At 36.8% G+C, this 25,468-nt stretch overlaps 1 protein-coding gene across 1 annotated transcript; it reads right to left on the bottom strand.

Annotated features, from left to right (window-relative positions):
- Positions 1–58: 58 nt before the first annotated feature.
- Positions 59–25,270, bottom strand: lin52 (lin-52 DREAM MuvB core complex component). Its single transcript, XM_051646166.1, has 6 exons — positions 25,226–25,270; positions 24,517–24,591; positions 24,219–24,256; positions 24,076–24,142; positions 23,755–23,838; positions 59–472 (listed from the first exon to the last, which is right to left on the bottom strand). The coding sequence occupies exons 1-6, from the start codon at positions 25,242–25,244 to the stop codon at positions 417–419; spliced, it is 339 nt and encodes a 112-aa protein (XP_051502126.1). The 5' UTR covers positions 25,245–25,270; the 3' UTR covers positions 59–416.
- Positions 25,271–25,468: the final 198 nt, after the last annotated feature.

Here is a 25,468-nt window from a genome sequence, read left to right on the forward strand (position 1 = left end):
AAAATAAAAGAAGCTAAATTAGCATATTTTTGGGGCATGTAAACAACATCATATCCAATTGTATTTCATTCAAATAACAACGAAATTTTATTAAACAACATAAATTGTATTAAACTGTATTAAACACTAAAGAGAAAAATAAATACATTATGAACATGTATTGAAAAGCACACCACTAGGCTACCCAATAATTTCTCCTCAACTGCTGTCATTTAAAAGAACCTGAAAAAGTTCTGCAAATTTATATACAAAAATTATGCATTGTTATGATGCTGAGACCCAAAATTGGTATCATTTCAGTTAAATAATTTGAAAGCTAACATATCATGCTACTGTTATTCTGCCTTACAACACCACAATCAGCTGGTAGCTGACCCAAAAATCAAAGGTCGCTGTCAACGGTTTTATCTGATTCTTCACTTTTTCGGTCTCTCCAAGATGTTAAGGAATTTCCCTCTTGTCATTTCTCTGGCTGGAAAACAAAAACACAAACAATAAAATCAATGGTCGACAGATCGTTTCTTAATGCTGCCTTTATATGCAATCGGAATGATCCTACTATCCGAACAGGGGAGTCATCACATTGATAAGTAAGCATTTACAATTTAAATGTCTCAAACAGATCAAAGATAATTTAGGAAGAGTCATTATTGTTTTGACTGAAATACAGGGGCTTATATTGGCAAAATCTTATATTGGCTAATATTTATGCACCCAACGCTGATGATCAGAACTTTTTTTTTTTTTTTATAGATCTTGAGGTAAAGTTACAAGCAGAAGGGATCCTTCATGATATGGTTTTGGGTGGAGACTTCAATCAGTTAATGGATCTGCTCCTTGATCATAGTGATGCAAAAGTGCGTAGTCCCTTTAGAGCAATGTTGACACTACAGAGAATGTGTAAAAATCTTGGTCTTACAGACATTTGGAGACTTCTGAGTCCACGTGGGAGGGATTATACATTTATTTCATAATTTCACAAGATTTAATATAGAACAGATTTTTTTTTTAAAATATATATCCAAGTCACTTATTCCTTTTGCCACTGACTGCTCAATTGGAAACATTTTAGTTTCAGATCATGCTTTGGTGTGTTTAGAGATGTTGCCGTATATAGAGAAAAGAAAATCATATAAATTGCGCTTTAATACATCCCTTCTACAAGTCCATGAATTTCAACAAATGTTAAAGACAGAAGTCAATGTTTATGTATAAACCAATTGGTCCACAGTGTGCTCTTTGGGCGTGGCATGGGAGGCCCTTAAGGCAGTTCTTAGGGGGTGGATCATATAATAAGCCTCATTCATTAAAAATATCAAAGCACAGGAATTCATAGAACTGGAAAAGAGTATTAAAAGTGCTGAAACATAGCTGAAGCACTGAATGTCATCCAATGGTCTTAGATAGCTGACTCTGCTAAAATATAGGTACAACACTTGTCACAGAAGGCAGAGTTTTGGTTATTCAGGGCAAGACAGACATAATTTGAGTCAGGAGACAAGGCAGGGAAACCTCTTGCCAGATACATAAAACAGAGAGACTTTTCTTCCACCATTCCTTCAGTGAAGTCTTCTGGAAGCAAGATATTTACTTCTGCCACAGAAATTAATAAGGCCTTTAAAGATTTCTATTTCGATCTTTATATTTCCACATCTTCTACAACTTATAAGGATATTAGCCATTTTTTAGAGCCATTTAGAACTTCCTAAATTGACAAATGATCAAAAATAACTACCTGGACTTTTGGATGAGCTTGTTGAGGTAATTAAAGCCTTGTCAACAGGTAAGGCACTGGGGCCAGATGGTTTTGATGCAGAATTTTTTTGATCTTATATTACAGAACTGGCTCCACTTATGTTCACAGTTTACACAGAGTGCTTAAAGAAAGTTGAACTAACGCCAACCATGACGCAAGCCCTGATCAGTCTCATTCTTACAAAAGATAAAGATCCAAATGAATGTAAAAGTTATCGTCCAATTACGCTGATTCAGTTAGATGTAATAATATTGTCTACAATTCTGGCTAATCTATTAAATTGAGTTATTACATCTCTTATACATATAGATCAAGTGGGGTTTATTCGTGGTCGTAGTTCTTCTGATAACATTAGACGTTTTATAAACATTATTTGGTCATTAGCGAATGATCAGACTCCAATCGCTAACATCTCACTTGATGCCAAGAAGGTGGAATGGGACTATTTAAGATTTTGAAAATGTACAGGTTTGGGAACACTTTTATTGGGTGGATTAAGTTACTTTACAAACAACTGCTAGCGCCAGTGCAAACTAATGGATTAATTTAAGATTATTTCTCTCTTGGTAGGGGAACCCATTTTGTGTTATAAAAATGAAATGTATCTCCAAATTCAATTATCTACTGCAGACTCTCCCTCTAGAAGTTCCTCTTTCTTATTTTAAACAATTTGATAGAATATCCAAGTTTTACCATTCCAAATAAAAACAACCTCGGTTGCATTTCAGTGAATTATTTGTCAAATTGAAAAAGGAGGTTTAGGCCTCCCCAAAATGTTTTGTTTTATTACTATGCTTTTAATCTTAGACACCTAGCCCATTGGCTCTTCTACCAGAGAGAGCCCCTCCCTGGTACAACACTGAACAAGCGGTCCTTGCCCCAACCTCACCATTGCAAAATCTTTCTATTAAATTGCCTAGAAAAGTAAAAATGCATCCTATTATTTCACATTTACATTCAGTATGTACAAAGGTTTCTCGTATGTTAAATTTTGATACTTACCTAAAAGTTTCCTCAATTATATGGCTGAAACCTAAATTATGTATTAACAAGTTCCCCTTTTGCTGGACAGTATGGATCGAGAAGGGTGTTGTTATACTTGGTGACCTTTATGAAAATGGAGCTTTGAGATCATTTGAAAATATAACACAGCAATTTGGGATTTCAAGGTCTCAATTTCTCAGGTATTTACAGCTGTGCCATTTACTTTGTACTATTTTTGATGGCAGTACACAGCCACCTAAGGCTTCAGACACTCTTTGTATTGTGCAGCCTTTGAAAAGGGTCATGAAGTGTCAGTGTACTACTCGTTGATTCAGAGTCTGGGTGATGGAGCCTTAAAAGCTCTTAAGAGGTTATGGGAAAGAGATATGAACTTGGTATTGGAGGATGGGAAGTGGGAAAGAATTTAATTTTTTTTTTTAAACTTTGTCTAGGGATCCAAGGGTATGCCTTATTTAGTTTAAGATTTTGCATCGTTTCTACTGTACTCCCTCTAGATTGGTTAGGCTTGGTTTAAAAGATACACCTACCTGCTGGCGATGTCAGTTGGAGGATGGAGATATAGCCCATGCTCTGTGGTTCTGCGCCAAGATTCAAGAATTCTGGGTAAGGGTCCAGAATTTTATCTATGAGGCCCTAGACACTAAAATTTCATTCTGCCCCAGACTATGTATATTGGGTGATGGGGCGGTTATTAAAGTAGGTGATAAATATACAAAAAGCTGGGTCCAAACTAGTGTAATGATTGGAAAACAGATAATTCTTAGAGGATGGAAGTCAATTGGCACTCCCTTATTTCAAGAATGGTTCACCGAATTGGGCAGGGTGGCGAGATTTGAAAAGATGTCATATAAACATCTTGGTAGAGCAGACGTCAATGGTAAGAAATGGGACAAATAATTGACCTTTCTGGAAGGCTCTTAGTGAGAACCATGTGGAGAGAAACATGATTATGACTGAATTTGTAAATTGTATCCTTTGTGGAATTCTTTCTTTTCTCCTTTTTATATGTTGATTTATCATTATTTATTTATTTTTTTGTTTGTTTGTTTGTGTGTGTACCTCAGGCTTTGACCAAAGGGATATTTGTTGAGGGTCAGGGTGGGGTTGGGGATCGGGAGGGAGAAAGGGAATAATGGGGTTAAAAGTTGATTCTGTGTATATATAGTTGTGGTCAAAAGTTTACATACACTTGTAAAGAACATGTATATCACAGCAGTCTTGAGTTTACAATGACTACTGAAAATGTTACCAAATCTATTAGGTCAAAAATATATATAAAGCAATGCTAATATTTGGTTAAATGTCATTTAGCCATTTTCACTGCAATTAGGCACTTTTGGTAGCCATCCACAAGCTTCTGGTTGAATCTTTGACCACTCCTCTTGACAGAATTGGTGCAGTTCAGCTAAATTTGTTGGCTTTCTGACATAGACTTGTTTCTTCAGCACAGTCCACATGTTCTTAATGGGGTTTAAGTCACTTTGGGAAGGCCATTCTAAAACCTTAATTCTAGTCTGATTTAGCCATTCCTTTACCACTACTGATGTGTGTTTGGGGTCATTGTCCTGTCCATGACCCAGCCTTCTGGCTGATGGTGTTAGGTTTTCCTTAAGAATTTGGAGGTAATCCTCCTCCTCCATTATTCCATTTACTTTCTGTAAAGCACCAGTTCCACTGGCAGCAGCAAAACAGCCCCAGAGCATAATACTTCCACCACCATGCTTGATGGTAGGTATGAGTTCTTCGGGTTAAAGGCCTCACCTTCTCCCCTCCAAACATATTTCTGGTCATTGTGGCCAAATAGCTCAATTTTTGTTTCATCTGACTACAGAACTTTCCTCCAGAAGGCCATTTCTTTGTCCATGTGATCAGCAGCAAACTTCAGTCAAGCATTAAGGTGCCGCTTCTGAAGCAAGGGCTTCCTTCTTGCATGGCAGCCTCTCAGCCCATGGCAATGTAAAACACGCTTGACAGTAGACACTGACACCTGTGTTCCAGCAGCTTCCAATTCATTGCAGACCTGCCTTTTGGTGGTTCTTGGTTAACTCTTGACCATCCTGACCAATTCTCTCTCAGCAGCAGGTGACAGCTTGCGTTTTCTTCCTGAGCATGGCAGTTACACAACTATGCCATGCACTTTATACTTACAAACAATTGTTTGCACAGTTGATCTTGGGACCTGTAACTGCTCTGAAACGGCTCAAAGTGACTTTCCTGACTTCAAGTCAATGATCCGCTTTTTCAGATCAATGCTGAGCTCCTTAGACTTTCCCATTGCAGCGTTTGTGGCCAAGTCTAAGTGTATCAAACCAGCCCTATTTAAAAGGTCACCACCAGCTGTGGTCAATCATAATCACTCACAAGAAGTTAAGAGGCCATGCCACAAAGCAAATTTGATTGAAACAACTTAATACATCACCAAAATAGATAATTCAAGTTGCTGTATGTATATTTTTGTCCCAGCAGATTTTGCCATATTTCCAGAAGACCAATAATAAATTCCTAAAAGAACCAAAATGCATGAATATTTTTGGTGTCAAAGACGTATGTGTTCCAATCGTTCAATTACAGAAAAATAAGAGTTGTAGAAATCATTGGAAACTCAAGACTGCCATGATATACATGTTTTTTAAGTGTATGTAAACTTTTGTCCACAGCTGTATGTTTTGCTTTGTTCTGCTTCATTTGTGAGAATAAAGAAATATCATGATACACAATATCAAAACACATAGACCACAATCTTAATCAATTGTCATCTGTGGCTTTTACGATGGACAATGTGTCTCTGCCACCTTGAACAGTGCACAATACCTTAATCATTTTTTGATAGACTATGCATCCATCAATGATCATTGCATATTATTTGTTCAATCTAATGATTTGAATGATTATTTTTAAATCAAAAGTGTAACATATAGCACATCATATCCAGTGTATCGGATTTAATAAGTTAAGCTTACTTTACTCGACAAGGAGAATGAGCTTGAGCCTTCAATAAAAAAAAATATCCAAAAAAATATGAATAATAAAAGTACTATCTTTAAAAAAAAAAAAAAAAAAGATATATTTTGAGGTCCACATGCTATACCAGCTTAAAAATGACTTAATTTTTTTCAGCTTAATTAAAATTTTCACTTGGCACGTAAAAAGTAGCAATTAGTAACATGAGTTTTAATAGTCCCATTAATAACTTCCTATAAAGAAATATTCAGGGTTCAATACAAGTTAAGCTAAATCGACAGCATTTGTGACAATGTTGATGACCACAAAAATGTATTTAGACTTTTCTTTAAAAAAAATAAAAATGTGTTACAGTGCACTTACACTAGAAGTGAATGGGGCAAATCTGTAAACAGTGAAATGCTCACTGTTTCATAAGCAGTGTTTCCCCTAGGATTTTTTTCAGCTGCAGTGCTGCTGTGCGTGCATCCACGAACCTGCAAGGCCAGACCCATATTTATGCATGTCGGTGGAGTAATAGCTTAAAATGATCTTAGAATCATTATAGATGGGTTATTCATGTTCGCCTTGTCATGTGTTTATTATTTACTGGGAGCTTTTGGCACTTGAAGCACTCAGAAAATCACTTTCACTATTTTTATTAAACACCAATAGAAAATATAAACCTATCTAACAGAACATACGTCACCACAGGGCTCCAGACTAACATATGAGAGTGGTAGCACTGGTGCCACAAAGTTCTACAGAGGGTGGCACCAGCACCTGATTTGGTAGCAACAGTGTAAAAACACATATTTTTTTTTGTCAAAATAATAATGATAGAAACTAATAAATACAGTGACATTATTATATATTTTATATTATTTTGTTGCTGAAATGCACATTAGACAGTTTAGCATTGAGTTTGACTTGATGCAACAGTAACATCTGTAAAAAAGTTTATTTATATATAGGCCTACCTAATTTATATAGGGCTAAATTGAAATATACTCATCTCTTTGAATTTCTGAAGGCAAAGTCAGTTACTTTTTCCTACAATCAAAGAGCAGATTATAGAACAGATTTTACACCGAAGAAAAACTGATTGCTTGGTCCATAATTATGAAAAGTTGTCATAGATTCCTCCATTAGTGTCCATAGTTTTAAGTGATATTTGTAACTAGATCACAGGTAGTCACTGGTAAAAACCAAGCATGGCTTGTTAGTACAACAAACCTATGGCATTTTTGTTATGAAATGACAAACAATACATTTAGAAACTATAAAAACAAAATAGAAACTTTTGAAACTGACATAATTGTAACAAATGAATTATTTAATAGGACTAAATAAATGTACAGATATTTAGTATGAATATAACACACAGCACATCTGCAAAAATACCACTGTTAACACAGTAAGTGTAACTATAGTAAATCCAAGGTACAATTTTGTTAGGGTGGTGATGTGTGGATTGTACAGGCTTATAATTTATATTCTGGTCAGTGTTGTTTATAATGGTGTGCCGTTAAACATGGTTTTAAACTCGTTAAATCACCAAGGCAAGAGACATTAAAGGTTTTCATAGGTTTTTTTTTCTACAGCCAAATTCAAATGAGTTTCACGTCTCACGCCATGTTTCTCACAGCGCTGTTTATAATGATTTGCGCTGCGTGGGTGAGACTGCTCTGCACTGCTCTGTTCATTGAGCTGGCTGATAATTGATCCGAGTAGTGGCTAGTGCTGTTATGTTCCGATTTTCTCATACAAAACAGAAAACAGAGGCATCACGCACAAACAACGAGAGTTGGCAAACTGTAGTCGCACCAGCGTAAGTCTCACCGGTGGGAAAAATGCGACCATTTAATCGCAGTCTGGAGCCCTATATTTCTACTACCTTTGCCAAAGAAGTTAGAGGAAAAGACTTTCTGCTAGAAGAGGTATCATGTTGGGTCTCCTGCTTCTCTGTTGTGTACGTGTACGCCAACCCGATCTCATGAAAAGTCGTACATAATTTACAAGTTGGCTATTTCGTATGGTCTCGCACAATGTTGTTTGCATAAACTCGTACGACTTCATCACATGCAAATTCCCGGATGTCTGATGCGGAAGTAAGCACGAGTTCCGCGCATGAGGCGTTAAGGACATACTTATTAATATTATGCCCTTACCCAAACCATTTATCTAAACTTAACCAATCCGTAGAGTGTGTAAACACGATAGGAAACTGTTGTGTGTGACAGAAGCAAGTAATTGTCGCATATTAGATGGAAACGATGTCCAGCGACGTCATTGGCTGTAGTGAAAGTCGAAGGAATTCAAACGAGTGCAGTCGCACGATATCATACGAATTAGCCAAATTTAGAAAAGTCGTATGAATACTGACAATTTCACCGTGAGAGTGTGTTGCTGTATGCGCTCACGAAAAGCCTTTGATGGGCTGCTACACGATGACGTCACTGCGAATACGTGCGTGTATATGGTGGGTCCCTTTCGCTTCATACAGGTGTCCCGTTTAACTGCACGCAGTATAAGCACGCAAATGACTGGTGCTGACTGGTGATGACTGGTGTTACTTTGCATCATGGATATTAATGAACTATGTGAAATGTCAATAGATAATAGCAGCACCGCTCCTGAATGCATATAGGGGAAACACTCAAAAGTATAATCACAACACGTGAACAATAAGCACGTTAACATGATTTTAGTGTGATTAAAATACCTTTTCTGTGTAAAGTTTACATCCAATCGTAGCTATGATGACGAAAACCCTAATAATGAGTGTTAACCCTAAAACGACTGTAAAAACGATGACAAACTAATTTACAGCTAATATACACAAGTTTTTAACAGAAGAATTAATGTAAGAGCTTTTATAAATGTATATGCTTCACATTTTAAACCCTCATTCACTTCCATTGTAAGTGCCCACTATAACCTTAATTTGTGCTTTTTTTTTTTTTTTTATAAATAAAAGGAGGGACACGTTAAAATGAATTAGGTTTTGTGGTAATCAACATTTTGCCGCAAATGCTGTCGATTGAGCTTGTGTTGAACCCAAAATGTTCCTTTATTTAAACCTGACATGCACAAATGAATCTATGTAATCTTATTAAAAATGAAATCAACACTATAGGTGAAAATACTATTAGCAATGATGAATATAAGATGTTACAGTCATTCAACATTACACTGCAATTTCACTGCAAGAGATTAGTGAGTTAGACTTTCAATAAGTATATGTGTGTCTTAATCCCAAGTTTTATGTTAATGATACGGCAGCTAACGGTTTGTTAAATGGGCCACTGGTTTCTGGAGGGGTCCACAAACAGGGGAAAGAGCTTTGTCATGGCTGAACTAACAACCCCTGTAGGCCTATAACTCTAAGTACCCCTCTCCCAATCTCCCTCACATTTTCTGTCCAAAACATTACAGGAGTCTGCCTGGCTAAGCAGGCTCCCATGAGACCCCTTCACCAGAGTGCACCCCTCTGATCCACTCATTAATTAGATTTCCATTTATCCTCAATTCCCGTCAGAGCAGAAGGGAAATGATTTGCATTGAGCGAGTTAGATTAAAAAGGGGAGTGTAGAGGGTCCTGCCAGCAAGCCTCGCTTGAACACGCACACACAAGCACGTGCATGTATACATACACACAGCTTGTGCTGTCACTGGACGGGCAGATCAATACTGATTAGCAGGAGTTAGAGATTTGTTTAGTTGATTAGAAAGGTCAATTACAAATTCTGTACTTAGTTAATCAGCAGCTTGTTGCCATTGACATCCATACTAAATGGCATATTATGGATTCCAGAACTCATATTATCTTCTTGATGTTGCACGTACACTCATTAAAATTTGAATAAATATGCTTCATGATGGGTTAATAAGCAAAATAACTGTAGACATAAATGAGCAGATAAGCAAAACCAAAGTGCTATAAAAACAGTTTGATGTAATGTGTTGTTTTAAAATATTTCTTTGTTTAAAAGGAATATTCTGGGTTCAACACAATTTAATGTTGATTTCCACAAAAGAATTTTAACTTGTCCCTGCTTTTCTTTAAAAAAAAGAAAAAAAAAAGAAAAAGAAAATCGAGGATACAGTGAGGCACTTAAAATGGAAGCAAATGGGGCCAGTTTTTGGTGGGTTTAAAAGGCAGAAATGTGAAGTTTATAATTTTATAAAAGCACTTACATTAATTCTTCTGTTAAAAGCTGTCAAGTTGTTTAAATTATCGTTTTTATGGTCATTTTAAGGTTTTAGGACTTGCATTACATCATCATGGCAACAAAGTTGTAAAATTGGATATAACATTGCACAGAAAAGGTTAGTTAGTGATTTTATCAGAATAAAATCTTTTTGTCTTGTGGCTATACTTTTGAAAAAGTGAGTATTTTAACATTTACGGATTGACCCTTCACTTCTAGGGCTGCCACGATTATAAAATTTGGCTAACGATTAACTGTCAAACAAATAATTGCGATTATGACAATTAATTGTCTGTTTTAGGGCTTTCATGATTAATTGTCATATATATTCTCATATTTGTGCTTTATACACATTAAGTAGTAATTTTTACATATTTAAATTCTAATTTATAAAAAAAAATAAAGTAGGGATGTATGATTTCCCTTTAAAGCTTTAAAAACTTATGGATGACATGGAAAAATTATTTTAAATCCAAATATTTTTAAATATTTAAAATATGTCTCTTTTTGGTAAACTTTAGTTTTACATTCCAGCCTGATCTTATTAATATGCATAGCTATTTGTATGTTAATATATGTAACATTTAAATGTACATTTGGACAGACACTAAAACATACAATATGGACATTTTGAAGCATCTAAAACAAAACATTTTACGTATTCAAAGCTTTTGAAATGTAAAATATTGACGAATCAATTACTAATATACTTGAATTCACAAATCGATTATAAATATTTTTGTACATTTTTACTGTTTTATAGATATTATAGATCTCTTAACTCTACCCCAACCTCTAAACATAACCACATTTCAACAATATAAAAACATGCAACAAGTAGATTAATGTACAGTGGCAATAATTTTTGATACAATATATTCATTTATATATATTTTACAGCATTTAGGCACTGAAGACAAGTTTAAAAAGTGGAATTTTCCCCCACTCATCCATTATGTAGGTCTTTAGCTGCACAACTGTACGGGGTCTTTGTTTCCGTATTGTGCGCTTCATAATGCACCACACATTCTCAACTGGAGATGGTCAGGACTGCAGGCAGGCCAATCTAGTGCCCACACTCTCTGATTATTCAGCCAGTATGTGGTTTGAAGTTGTCCTGCTGAAAATTCCGGGACGTCCCTGGAAAAGTCGGTACTTGATGGCAGTATATGCTGCTCCAAAATTTGTACATATCTGCCTGCATTGATGGTCCCCTCACAGATGTGTGAGTTACCCATGCCACACCCCTGGCCCATTCAGACACTGGCTTTTGGACCTGATGCTGATAACAGCTTGGATGGTCCTTTTCCTCTTTAGCCCGGAGAACACGACAGCTGTGTTTTTCAAAAACGATTTTAAATGTGCACTCGTCGGACCAAAAAACACAGTTCCACTGTTCTACTTTCCATCTAAGATGAGACCGAGCCCAGAGAAGTCAGCAGCACTTCTGGACAGTGTTGATGTAGTAAAAGTCTTAACTTGCATCTGTGGATGCAGCGGTGAGTGCTTTTGACTGACAAAGGTTTACTAAAATAATCCCAAACCCATGTTCATGATATCCATTACAGATGAATGATGTTTTTTAAGTCAGTGACGTCTGAGGGATCAAAGATCACACGCATTTAGAAGTGGTTTTTGACTTGCCCTTTACGCACTGAGATTTGACCAGATTCCTTGAATCTTTTAACTATATTGTTCACTGTAGAAGGTGAAATGCCCAAAATCTTTCCAATTTGTCTTTGGGGAACATTGTTCTCAAAGTTCTGGATTATTTGCCGAAGCATCTGTTGGCAAATTGACAAGTCTTGAATGATCCTTGCTCTTGAAGGACTAGGCTGTTTTTGGAGGCTCCTTATATAATATATAACAGATGGTAAACCTCACCTGTTTACCATCTCCTGTTTCACATCGCCTTGTTATTTCAACTCGTCAAATTGTTATTAGTCTTAAATTACCCCTGTCTCAACTTTGTTGGAGCGTGTTGCAATCATCCGATTTGAAATTACTGTACATTAAAAAAACAAACGGTGAAATTCACAAGGTAAAACATCATATAATGTGTAGTTGTAGTGTTTTCAATTTAGCAAAGGGTGAATATAATTTACAAATCACTACTTTGTTTTATTAGCATTTTTCATATTGTCCCAACTTTTTTGGAATTGGGGTTGTAAACCCACAAGCCCTTATTTCTCATGAAAAAAACTTTTGAGATTTCGTTTCATCATTTTATCACTCCACAGAAATAAAGTATGTGTCTCCTCTGTGTCACTGGGTGTCATTAACACAGTGTATGAATCCAGGAATCTTTGCCATTATATGATCGTTTAAAGTGAAGTCGGAGCACTTTGCGCTCACATTCAATGTTTATATTTTTGCGGGAGTTTGGTGCAAACCCACCAGGATGGTTAGACGGTGTCCCCCTCGGGAACTGGTGCCCTGTGCAGACTGCGTAATATGCGTATAAGGAGCGGCGGTACTGGTGCATTTAACACATAAAATAAAAATGTTGGGTTCAATTTCTGATTACATACATTTTATGCCTCCAGTTGTTTAACGGTCATGAGTACTAAGTCATCTTGTTAGATGCAAAAATCTTTAAGAGGCTATTAAAGCATTTCTTAAGACAAGTCCAAAGAAGAAAATAAATCCCTGGACTCTGGTCCATGCTGATTTTCCTCCAAAACCTGACTGCCCCAATTCAATTTCATTAAACCTCAAACACACTAATCCTGCCCCTGTTGCGCATCTGAAACTGCCACTTGGTTATTACGGGGAGTAATCTTTATTTAATAGATTTAACTCCCATTCTCACTGCCTAAACCTCAGGGGAGCGGGGAGGATGGCCATGCGCTCGCACACAAACCCACTCTCTCGTCCCCGCATTGGAACACACACCTGACGCTCATGTTTGTGTTCAAAATTCAATTACCTACTTATTGATACCTCACAGAGATATTTAAGATGCAGACATGGTGAGTGATTTCCCAGGGGAGCCACTGCTTCCTCTTAACATCCCAGCCAAGAGCTCTCCTCTTCTCACCCCTCCCTCCTCCCACTTGACACCACAAATCATTACACACACGTCTCCACCCCACCACAGCCTATCCCTGTTCAAGAGGTGTCCTTATTAAGAGGAAACCAGTCAAAATTCATTCATTAAAAACCCTAAACGTTTTCACACAGGCAGTATGATTAGCTGGGAAAGAAAATCCAATGAATTCCTAATGTATTTATGGAACTAAGGTGTCATTTCCGATCTGTTGACAGAGGTGCTGGGTAGGACAGTGTAGAGAGAGTGAGCTGGATGAATTCCCCCCACTTTTCTGCTGTGCCAGGCCAAATTCAAGTCAAACTCAGGTGTATCTGTGCAGTCAGAGAGTCATTTTGTGTTGTACTGAATGGCAAAAATGAAGTAAAATATGCCTCACACGCCAAATGTTGAAAAAAAAAAAAAAAACTATGATTGGACACCCTTGCTTTTCGTGTGTATGACTGTTCACTTTAGACACTTTAAAATAAGCTTAGGTAACACTGATGTGTTACCTAAGCTTAGATGTGGAGAAGGGGAAAAAGGTAAAAGGAAATTTCCAGATTCAATTCAAATTAGTTATTTAAATTAAAGGGTCAGTGTCACTGAAAAATGAAAATTCTGTCATTATTTACCAAGCCTCATGTCGTTCCACACCCATATGTCTTTCTTCCGTGGAACACAAAAGGAGATGTTAGGCTTAATGTTAGGGACTGAAAGCCTCAGTCACAAATCACTTTCATTGAATGGAAAACTTGTGTTGTTTAGTGCTAAAAAAACAATTTAAGTTCTCACATTAACACACAAGCCACTGTGAAAAAACTTCTCTAATACCGCTTATTGAATGTATAAAGGACATTAAATGAAATAGTTCACCCAAAAATGAAAATGCTCATTTACTCACCCTCATGCTATCCCAGATGTGTATGACTTACTTTCTTCTGAATAACACAAATTATGATTTTTAGAATTTCTCAGCCCTTTAGGTCCATGCAATGCAAGTAAATGGGTGCCAAAATTTTGATGCTCCAAAAAGCACATTAAGTTATCACAAAAGTAATCCAAAAGACTCCAGTGGTTAAATGCATATCTTCAGAAGCGATGTGATGGGTGTGGGTGAGAAACAGATCAATATTTATGTTCCTTCTTTATATTCATTCTTTGCTAGAAATTCTTCTCCCTGCCCAGTAGGGGGCGATATGCATGAAAAATGTGAATCACCAAAAACACAAGAAGAATGTGCAAGTGAAGATTGAGCAGGGAGGAGAATTGATAGTAAAAAAGGACTTAAATATTGTTCTGTTTCTCACCCACATCTATCATATCACTTCTGAAGGCACAGACTTAACCACTGGAGTCATCTAGATTACTTTTATACTTTTTTGGCACCTATTCACTTGCATTGTATGGACCAAAACAGCAGATAAATTATTCTAAAAATCTTCATTTGAGTCATACACATCTGGGATTGCATAAGGGTGAGTAAATGAGAGAATTTTAATTTTGGGGTGAACTATTCCTTTAAGATTTTCACGCTTAAAGTTGTTTCCCAACAAAACCTATATCATATGCCTTCAAAAGACTTATGACGCACAAGCTGCATGGACTACTTTTGTGACACTTTTGGATGCTTTTTAAGCTTTAAAGTGATATTCATTCATTAAAACCCTTTTACAAGTACAATCAAAATGGTGTGATTACACTAGGCTGGGCTCAGAGGCGTACGATCAAACCGGTGTGACCTGCATTCATGCTACTGTTTACCAGCAGAGAGGGACCGAAACGTTTGTCATAATGAATCGGCTGCTTTAGTCTTTTCAACATCACAATATTTTTATATTACAAACATTCAAATAATCACCAAATAAAAGTATAAAGCATTTACCATCTGAGCTGGCTGTTTTGATGCAGCGCTGTGGCGATGTTTTCTGATGTCAAACAAAGAACATACTTTATAAACTAGTTAGTCCACTAGAGCCTTCTCCCATTATGTCCGTCACTGATTCTCACCACTTCCAGGGCTGGGTAAGAGAAAGGGCTAGGTTTTTAGAACCTTCTATGTTTGACATGTGAAAGAGTTAAAATATCTCCTTTTGTGATCCGCAGAAGAAGAAAAAAATCTAATGGGTCTAGAATGACATGAGGGTGATCAAATTTTGACAGAATTCACATTTTTGGGTGAACTATTCCTTAATTTAAAAGATTATAGTTTTGTTCGGTTTACTGCAATACCAAAAACATCTGGAACTATATGGGCCATAATGAAGCAAAGCAGATAGAGAGGGATGGTGTGAGGGGAAGGGAAGATGAGAGGACAGGAAGACAGAGGAGAGTAAAGTAGAGGAGAGCTTTCCCCCAGCTCAGCCTGTCATTTAGCAGCACTTCATAACTGCTAGCCCCTGTGGTCGGGTTTCTCTGATGGATTGATGGAAGCACATTACTACGGTAGGGTAGCATCACTGCAATCATATTCAGTGACACACTCCACTTAATAGAGATGAGATTGATCTAGGGGAGGTGGCAGCGAACATTGGGGCCATTAGTGTAGGATGGGTGTGACCTTCATACTGGGTGTAAGAACAGATTGAACACTAGAGGATTCTTGAATGTTTAAAGTCTCTCTTTTCTCTTTTCCTTTAGATACTTTAATATGTAATATATGTTTAACTTTTAATATAAATGTAATATGCATCTTCACCCATTTTCCTCCATACACCTGCATCATACATATACACTTTCTCCATATACATACTTTCTCCTAGGTGAAAGTTGATTTACATTTTTTCAATTCTATTTCCACTCCCAGTTTGTGGACAGAGTTTTGTGCAAACTATAAATAAGCCATTTGTAGTTTGATTTCCCTGAAAAATCTAGCCACCGTGGTGCTTTCAGATCATTGCTCTGTTTGTTTGAGCAGCCTGACCAAACCGAAAGCAACACTGGCTCAACCAATGGCTTAAGTTTTAGGCAGGACTCTCTGTTTTAGAAACCTGTTAAAAAACATTATTTTTGCAATTCCATTTGGCAATACTAGCTGTGCAGAAATAACAGACTTTAGCATTAATTTCTTTAATAAAACGCTTTATTAAAACGCTTATTTTTTTTTTTTTCTGTCCAGGAAAACAACAAAAGCCTAAAGGTTAGGGTATACCTTTTTCCCCCGCATGAAGTTATATCTCACACATGGTCAAGCATCTTTCAAAGTATACTTTCTTTTTTTTTTTTTTTACCGTGAGCCCATATGGACGCGTTTGTCGCATACACCCTACAACTGCTTTTTGATATTCTTTTAGGTACAGTACAGTCAACGGCAGGCGCATATTCATACGAGGCACATGACTGTTCACGTGTCTAGAAAAACTGGGCTGCACACAGACATTCCGCCATACTGATGAAGAAAACTGCGTCAAGCACACCATGTGCGATACGTAGCAACACGTCGTGGAAAACCGAAGTATCCTTTGGCCTTAACTTTACATTTTATGGAGATAATGTGAGTGGTGTTTGCATAAACAGTGCCAGATGAGTTACGTATCAAAGCTTAAAAGGAATATTCCAGGATCAATACAAGTTAAGCTTAAATCGACAGCATTTGTGGCATAATGTTGATTACCACAAAAATGTATTTTGACTCATCCCTCCTTTTCCTTAAAAAAAAAAAAAAAGCAAAAATTGTGGTTACAGTGAGGCACTTACAATAGAAGTGAATGTGGCCAAATTTTGGATGGTTTAAAGGCAGAAATTTGAGGCTTGTAATTTTATAAAAGCACTTCCATTCATTCTTCTGTTAAGTAATGTATTATTTGAGCTGTAAAGTTGTTAACATTGTAATTTTTACAGTCATTTTAGGGTTTGTTGACATTACATCATCATGACAACGAAGTTGCAAAATTGCCTATAATTTTACACAGAAAAGATTAGTAACTGATTTTAATCACACTAAAATGATTACACATATATTGTTAATGTCTTGTGGCTATTCTTTTGAAAAAGTTAGTATTTTAATGTTAAAAATTGGCCCCCATTCACTTCTGTTGTAAGTGACTTATCGCTCATATAAATAAATAAATAAATATTATGGTTCAAGTACATACAATGGAAGTGAACATGGCCAGACAATAAACATTAAAATACATAATGTTTAAAAAATATAGCCACGAGATGTAAACATTATAGGTGTTTACATGATTTTAGTGTGATGAAATCGCTTACAAACCTTATCTGTGTATAGTTATATCCAGTGTTACAACTCCATTGTTATGAAGACATAACGCCAGCAAATCCCTTATTTTATTCGACTAAAATCATATCAACACGTTTACATTTTGAGGCTACACTTTTGAAATGGAGTGTATTTTAACATTTATGGACTGACCCTATTCATTTCCATTGTAAGTGTCTTTCTGTAACTGTATTTATTTTATTTATAAACTTGGGACGAATCAAAATTATTTTTATTGGTAATCCACATTATGCCACAAATGCTGTTGTTTGCGTTTAACATGTATTTAACTCGGAACATTTCTTTAATACTTAGGGATAGGTGTTTCAAAAACTTAATTTGCTACTAATCACACAATATACAGTTGTAATCTTCTTGGACCTACAAGATAATTCCAAATGAGCAAATTATTTGACACCCCCACAATTACTCAAGTAGAAACAAGTGTGTTACATCATGTGTAGATGCATCTGCAGTGGAATCACTGGTATCATCAGCATCGCCTGAGGCCTGGCTATCCCAGAGGAGCACTCTCCTTTCAATTACTTTCAATAACAGCACTTATCAGTGTAGCGACTGGTCCTGTGGGAGTGGAGGGGCCTGATGACCATACTCGGCAGCCCACGACAGCAGCATTCATCACAGCCCGGAGCAGATGGGTACTGTTGGGGGGCTGGAGGGCTAGGCACACGTCAGGCCCTCCCACAATGACCCTGATCAGCGTCACTCAGCTAACAGAGGGGTAAATGTCCCCAAGGAGACTGGTCTGGCACATGTCACGCACACAAATAAACACACACATGCACATGATCTCACACATATTCACACTTGGTGAGCCTTATTGCTTGCTCCTGTAATGCCCCCAAAAGGTTTACACACACTTCACTACACTGCCGTGCAAAGACAAATAGAAGGACTGTAACTACACATTTTGTTCAAACTGATTTATGCCCGAAATCAGGTACAGTGCATTCAGAAAGTATTTTTCACATTTTGTTATGGTGCAGCCTTATGCTAAAATGCTTTAAATAATTTTAAAACTCCACTCCATACCTCATAATGACAAAGCAAAACCAGATTTTTTTATAACTGAAATGTCACACTGACATAAGTATTCAGACCCTTTGCTATGACACTTGAAATTTAGCTCAGGTGTATCCCATTTCTCTGGATCATCTTTGAGATGTTTCTGCACTTTGACTGGAGTCCACCTGTGGCAAATTCAATTGATTGGACATGATTTGGAAAGGCACAGACCTGTCTATATAAGGTCTCACAGCTGAAAATGCATATCAGAGCAAAAACCAAGTCATGAGGTCAAAGGAACTGCCTGCAGAGCTCAGACAGGATTGTGTCAAGGCACAGATCTGGGGAAGGCTACATAAAAATGTTAGATGCACTGAAGGTTCCCATGAGCACAGTGGCCTCCATAATTCTTAAATGGAAGAAGTTAGGAACAACCAGGACTTTTCCTAGAGCTGGCAGCCTGGCCAAGCTGAGCAATCGGGGGAGAAGGGCCTTGGTAAGAAAGGTGACCAAGAACCCGATGGTCACTCTGGTTGAGCTCCACAGATCATGTGTGGAGATGGGAAAAACTTGCAGAAGTATAACCATCACTACGATACTCCACCGATCTGGGTTATATGGCAGAGTGGCCAGACGGAAGCCTCTCCTCAGTGCAAGACACATGAAAGCCTGCTTTGAAGATTCTCAGACTGTGAGAAACAAGATTCTCTGGTCTGATGAATGAAGACTGAACTGTTTGGCCTCAATTTCAAGCGTCATGTCTGGAGGAAACCAGGCACCGCTCATCACCTGTGCAATACCATCCCAACGGTAAAGCATGGTGGTGGTAGCATCATGCTGTGGGGTGTTTTTCAGCGGCAGGGACTGGGATACTGGTCAGGATTGAAGGAAAGCTGAACGCAGCAAAATACAGAGATATCCTTAATGAAAGCCTGGTCCATGCGCTCAGGACCTCAGACTGGGCCGAAGGTTCACCTTCCAACAGGACAATGACCCTAAGCACACAGCCAAGACATCACAAGAGTGGCTTAGAGACAACTCTGTGAATGTCCTTGAGTGGCCCAGCCAGAGCCCGGACTTGAACCCAATCGAACATCTCTGGAGAGACCTGAAAATGGCTGTCCACTGACGGTCCCCATTCAGCCTGATAGAGCTTGAGGAGCTGTAGAGAAGAATGGCAGAAAATCCCCAAATCCAGGTGTGCAAAGCTTGTCGCATTGTACCCAAAAAGACTTGAGGCTGTAATTGCTGCCAAAGGTGCTTCAACTAAGTACTGAGTTAAGGGTCCGAATACTTATGTTAATGTGATATTTCAGTTTTTTCTTTTTAATAAATTTGCAATGTTATCAAAAATCTGGTTTTTGCTTTGTCATTATGGGGTATGAAGTGTAGATTGATGTGGAAAAAATTATTTAAAGCAATTTAGCATAAGACTGCAACATAACAAAATGTGAAAAAAATGAAGGGGTCTGAATACTTTATGAATGCACTGAATCTTAAGCCACAGCTGAACATTTCTTCTAATACATTTTAGTTTGAAAGCGCATTGATTCTGCTACATTTACACCCCTCATATGCACTTATTTACATCTCTACATTTTAAGCTTAACATAAGACCACGATTAAGCAAAGCTTAACATATTTTTCACCCGAAACATAGGCAGCTAATGCATCTAAAACCTCATGTATCTATATGCCCTAAAGCCAACAAAATAAATAAATAAAACTGTGGCTGATAACCTTGCCTTCGGTGTGAGTTTTCACTGCCTGATTGCATTATCCCCATTAACCAGATCAAGACTTTAATGGCCATTGTGCTAAAGGTGCAGTAAATCTTCCTCCTACACACCCTTTCATCTCCTAACACTACCACTCATCAGCTCATTTAAAGGCACTGAAGAGAGAAAGAAACGATGAAAAAGTAGCTCAAATTTACAAGCCTTCCCCTGACAGCTGCGAAAAGGAAGAAAATTCAACCACACCACACTAAACAGTGTTGCATTAACTGCTGCTCTGAGTCGAATGATAATCGTAATTTCATATCTACAAAGCAATGCTTCCTTTCTTCTCTGTGTAAGAGGCATTACATACTGGAATGCTTATTTAAAAATACCCTCGTATTACAATATACAATATTAAAATGGTGCAAAACATGATTCTGAACTTAGCACAGCAGGCAGAGTTAAGCAGAGATTTGCAAAGCTAAGTTCCCTCATACCCAAGCCAATGGATCTTACTGTGTAAATCTGCCAATATTTTTGTCTACACAAAAGGATATCTAATTTTATGCTTACCAAACCTTTTGTGCTTCAAGACTATGCAAAAATCTGCTTAGATTATGTGCTGTACAAAAATAAAAAAAAATGGACAATACGGCACTTTACATTTTTACAATGTCTTTTAAAATTCGCAGTATTCATATTCTCAAGTATTTTACAACAGGAATGTTCTGTCCTAAAACAGTGCCATTCAAAATTCTGAGTCAAATTATATTATCAGCATAACAATTTAAGCAAAAAGTTTAACTGATAAACTAATTTCAGAATTTGAGTATTTGGTACATCCCCTTTTTGTTTTGATGATAGCATGCACTCTATCTGGCATGAACTCCTTAGTTTTGTGCAAAACCTGATGATTTATGTTATCCCAGCATGATCTGATAATATTCTAAAGAGCATCATGTGTGTTTCAATGGAAGCAAGGAAAACTGGACCTTTCGCACAAAGGAGTTAACATGGCCAATGTTATAAATTTGCTTATTGATTAGTCTCCTTGAAATAGTGCAGAATATTTCCCATATTTAACATTTTACATAATGTAAAAAAAAAAAAATTTGAATCCCAGATTTTCATTGCCAACTCAAGACTTTTGAACGTGTTCCTCCTCAAATATTTAAACTAAATGTGATGCTAAAGCCTGATACTGAAGACTACTTCATCCCAAAAATATAATTTTCTACTCAATGTGCTACTCAACATAGAAACACAATGGTATATACGCAGTATTTTGGAAAATAATTTCCTTATTATTATTTCCCCCAATGGCATAGAGCTATGACAAATTTTGTTAGGAATAATTCTGGTTGAATGAGCCTATACTTTATCGGATGGAATGGAATTTTACAAATCAGCAGTGAACTCACACAGTGACATTCCCCACTCTCCCCTCTCATCACTTCATCAGTATATTTTTCACACTACAGCCCAGGGTTTGACCAGGGACTAAACCAACTACAACATGTGGGTGGTGGCTATAGACTTTATTCACGCTAGCGCCAACTTTGATTTTTAATAGGAACGACAACGAGGCTGTGAGGGATAGAGGTACAGTCTCTTCAATGGGCTGTACTGTAGGTTAAAGTGTTTTTGGATCATTCCGTGGAAAAAAACATTGATAAAATATCTGTCCAAGAACATTCAGTATACAAAGAGCTCCAGACAACATGAGTTGTGGGAAATCAGATGTGACCTAGGAGCTTTATACAACCTTATACCGTTCGTGCCATTTAAGCCTCGTTGTCCTTTCCATTAAAAATCAAAAATGGCGCTAGCGTGAATAAGGTCTATACCCAAATATTTCAAAATGTTTGTCAATATGTGATATGTAAATCACACTGTCATGGTACAGGAATATGCACAGGTTGTATTGGATTAAAAAAGGACCCGTTGTCCACATCAGAAAGAAAATTATTAACAATAAGAGCACTCTGGCAGTTTAGTCCAAATGAGAGTACAGTTTGCATGAAAAATTGCATTCGTATTCAGACCGCAGCAAAAGTGTCCAGTGTGAAAACCACCCACGTGTCAACAGTTGCATTTCTGAAGGGGAAAGATTTTGAAGGGATAGTTCACCCAAAAATGAAAATTCATTCACTTACCCCCATGTTGGTAGGCTCTGTCACAATTCAATTTTATTGCATCTTTTTCTCCATACAATGAAAGTGAATGGTAACTAAAGCTGTCATTTAGCCTATCATCTCCTTTTGTGTTCCAAAGTTTAAAGTGAGTCATAAGGATTTTGAACGACATGAGGGTGAGCAAATGATGACAGAATTTTCATTTTTGGGTGAACTATCCCTTAAAGGCTAAAAGTCAGAACAGCAAAAACACAGATTAATACTATTACAGTATTAATAGATTAATACTATTATATTTACTACTGAATAAAACAACTATTTCGGAGTTCACTGCTGTCCAAGTCACCATGGACCAGCAGAGGACAAAATGATGGGGGGGGGCGGTAACATCCAAGGTGACGTATTACACTGCTAGCAGCCTAATTGAGTGCAAAGTCACAAATCGTAAAAGCAGGCAACACAGCCTCCAGGTTATGCATTTCTATTTTTATCAATGCTTAGTTAATTTTATTAAACTGGTAACTCTAAAAAAAATATTTCACTCTTATAAAGAATAAAAATGATGTTAGTATTTTAATACATGCTTTCTGCTATTATTTTAATGCAATATGTAAAAAAGACATTATCAGGTAAGAAGTAATATGGAGATTATCCCCACTCTAATGCAGTAGATTAATGTGTGATCAACCATTGCATTTTCAGGTTACAAAGGTGGAAAACCTAGTTTCTTTTTTTTGTTTAAACTACTTTTGACCTTCTCCATCATTTTGAATCATTTTTACCCAGACACACATTTAGAATTTTGATTTTAGAAACCAAATAATTATTGTTTTATAATCAAATCAAATATAAATATTACTTCAATATTACCTTTTTAATAATCATTTTAATTAATTATTTCCTATATCATTAGGAAGCTAGAACATAGATTACTTTAGTGCATAAAACTCAAAATGTTTCTGGGTCAAAGTGGCTCAAATTATGGAGCAGGTCACATATACACCTTAAATGATGTGAAAAAATATGTTTCTCATCCATAAGAGCTTATAAAAAGTAAAGAGCAAAAAAGCAGTGTCTTCTGGCAAATACAGTTGTGGGATGTCTTTGAACATGCCGGAGGCCTATGACATTAGGAATGTAATGTATATTACATTTACTCAAGACTTTCACCCACTATTGCACTTGTGTATATGGTTGTGTGACAATAAAAGTGAAGTATATAAAAACAAATCTTTATTGATCTGGAGGTCTCACTTTTAAATTGTGTGAGATTTGTATATTTAGTGCCTATTTTCATCTTGTGAACCACTGAAACACTTGTCTTACCTTTAATTCTGGCAGTGTGAATAAACACTAAACTTAGCAATGAAGCGACAACATTTCAGAGGCAATGGGCAACGAATCAGTCTGATTAAATGTTGAGTGGGTGTTCATTTGAGACTTTATAAAGTATTTAAATATGCTTTAACCTGTAAATCTAAATGAATCTAATTGTGAAAACGGGACGAACAATCATAGACTGGCTGGATCCAGACTGTCTGGATGTTTACACTGTCTTAATGGGTAACAGTTGCATGTGAATGGTTTTAAATTAGGTGTAATATCGCCATCTAGGGGGAAAAGGGACTGGCGCCACAAAGTCTACAAGCCACTCTGACGCAACACTAGTTTCTCTGACAAGTTTCTAAGAAATCTAAAATTACTTACACTCCTCCAAGCCCAACTGATATGCCAGATTCTGCAGGCCCTTCACCTTCTCCATCAGATTTGCTGTGGTCAAACTCCCCAATTCTAATAGAAAGATAAAGGATTTATTGCAGTACGTCATCACAATTTAATCAAAAACGTTGAACTTTTCCAAAATCCGCATTGCTCCATTGAGATGTAATCAGAAGTAGGCCCCTTAATTTATGAAGGCATCAGCAAGAGTAGCATGGATCCAAAACATGGATTTAAAATCAAAATAACACATTTTGCCTCAAGAGAGTAAATATGTATTTGTCTGACTACATTAAAAAGGGACCAGACCTTTCAACATCTCAATATCTTCTGACTCCAGTTCAGCCATCCATTTGGGTGGAGAATTTGTGATGGGCTGGATAAAATACAAAAAAAAATGTAATTCATTCAAACTTGAGAAAGATATTGCTTAAAATTGGTATTTTACTCACATTTTTGAAGGATGCTGCAAATTCTGAGACACCCGGTACTGTTAAATATCAAAGGGGGAAAGGTTTTGGGAGAATATTGCATTGGATTTTCAAAAGGATAGTCCAAGGCACAGAAACTTTTTGTCAAATAAAATTGTTTGAAAACAATGTATTTAGCTATTGTAGCATTCTAAACGTATGTGTTTAGTGTACATCAACCAATATAACTTAACATGCAAACATCTCTAAATGTGACACCATTTAAAAGATCATTTTAGTCCAGATAAATAACATGTATATGCTCAAACAGCAAACTTACACTGCTCTGGCCACAGGTCAGGTGAAGCCCGGTCAAGTTTTTCAAAACTCAGCAGAGAGGATTCAAAGTCCTCACCTGAAGAAAACAAGGGAGAATCTCTTTATTACAGCAGAGACTATGATCAGTCGAATCAGCTACACAGGAAGAATAAACACATTAGACTACACAGACATTCCATTGCCAAATTCAATTGTAATAAAGGTGATTTTTAATGCTGTTAAAAATCAACATTATGTGAATTTAAATTACATCTTGCAGAACTTGTGGAAAGACCCTTTCAGGAAAATAAAAATGTTGAGAAACGTCGTATTGAAGGTGGAGGTTGTGTTATGCTCAGCTGTGTGAATTATTGTTATGGTCAAGCTAGCTGGATAGCAACGACTGTTAAAAATTAACAAAAAATATATATTTAAAAATCAAAAGGCAAGTTATAACACACAATGGAACCTCTGTTTGCATAACTGTTGGCACGATTATATTTGATGTAATATTTATTGTAAAATTGGCGTGACTTGACATGCAACTTGCTAATAACTGACTACAAATATTTTTATAACGCTATTGCGACAACAAACTTATTTTGATATGAAATAAGTCAATTCTTTGGAGGCTATGTTGAACAGCATAACGGTTTATATGGTTTAACCCGTCCTTTCTACTATTACCGTAACAACCAACGTTACCAGGGAAAAGAGCAATTAAAATTTACCTCCATTCGGAGACGCCATCTTGACAACACACGTGATTAGTGACAACCAATGGCTGAAGGCTGTTGACATCTGTAGTCCCGCCCTTCTGTTGTGAGTGAGGTGTCGCAACCATTGACAGAAACAGTCATTATCACTAGTTTCAATAACAGTGTAGCTGGTAACTTTATTTACAGTATTTTTTATGGAGATTGAATGTAGTTACGTAATGAGGACAAGATTAAACCATTAGCAAGATCTGCCAT

This window comes from Myxocyprinus asiaticus, chromosome 20, assembly GCF_019703515.2.
Source record: "Myxocyprinus asiaticus isolate MX2 ecotype Aquarium Trade chromosome 20, UBuf_Myxa_2, whole genome shotgun sequence".
Lineage (NCBI taxonomy): Eukaryota > Metazoa > Chordata > Actinopteri > Cypriniformes > Catostomidae > Myxocyprinus > Myxocyprinus asiaticus.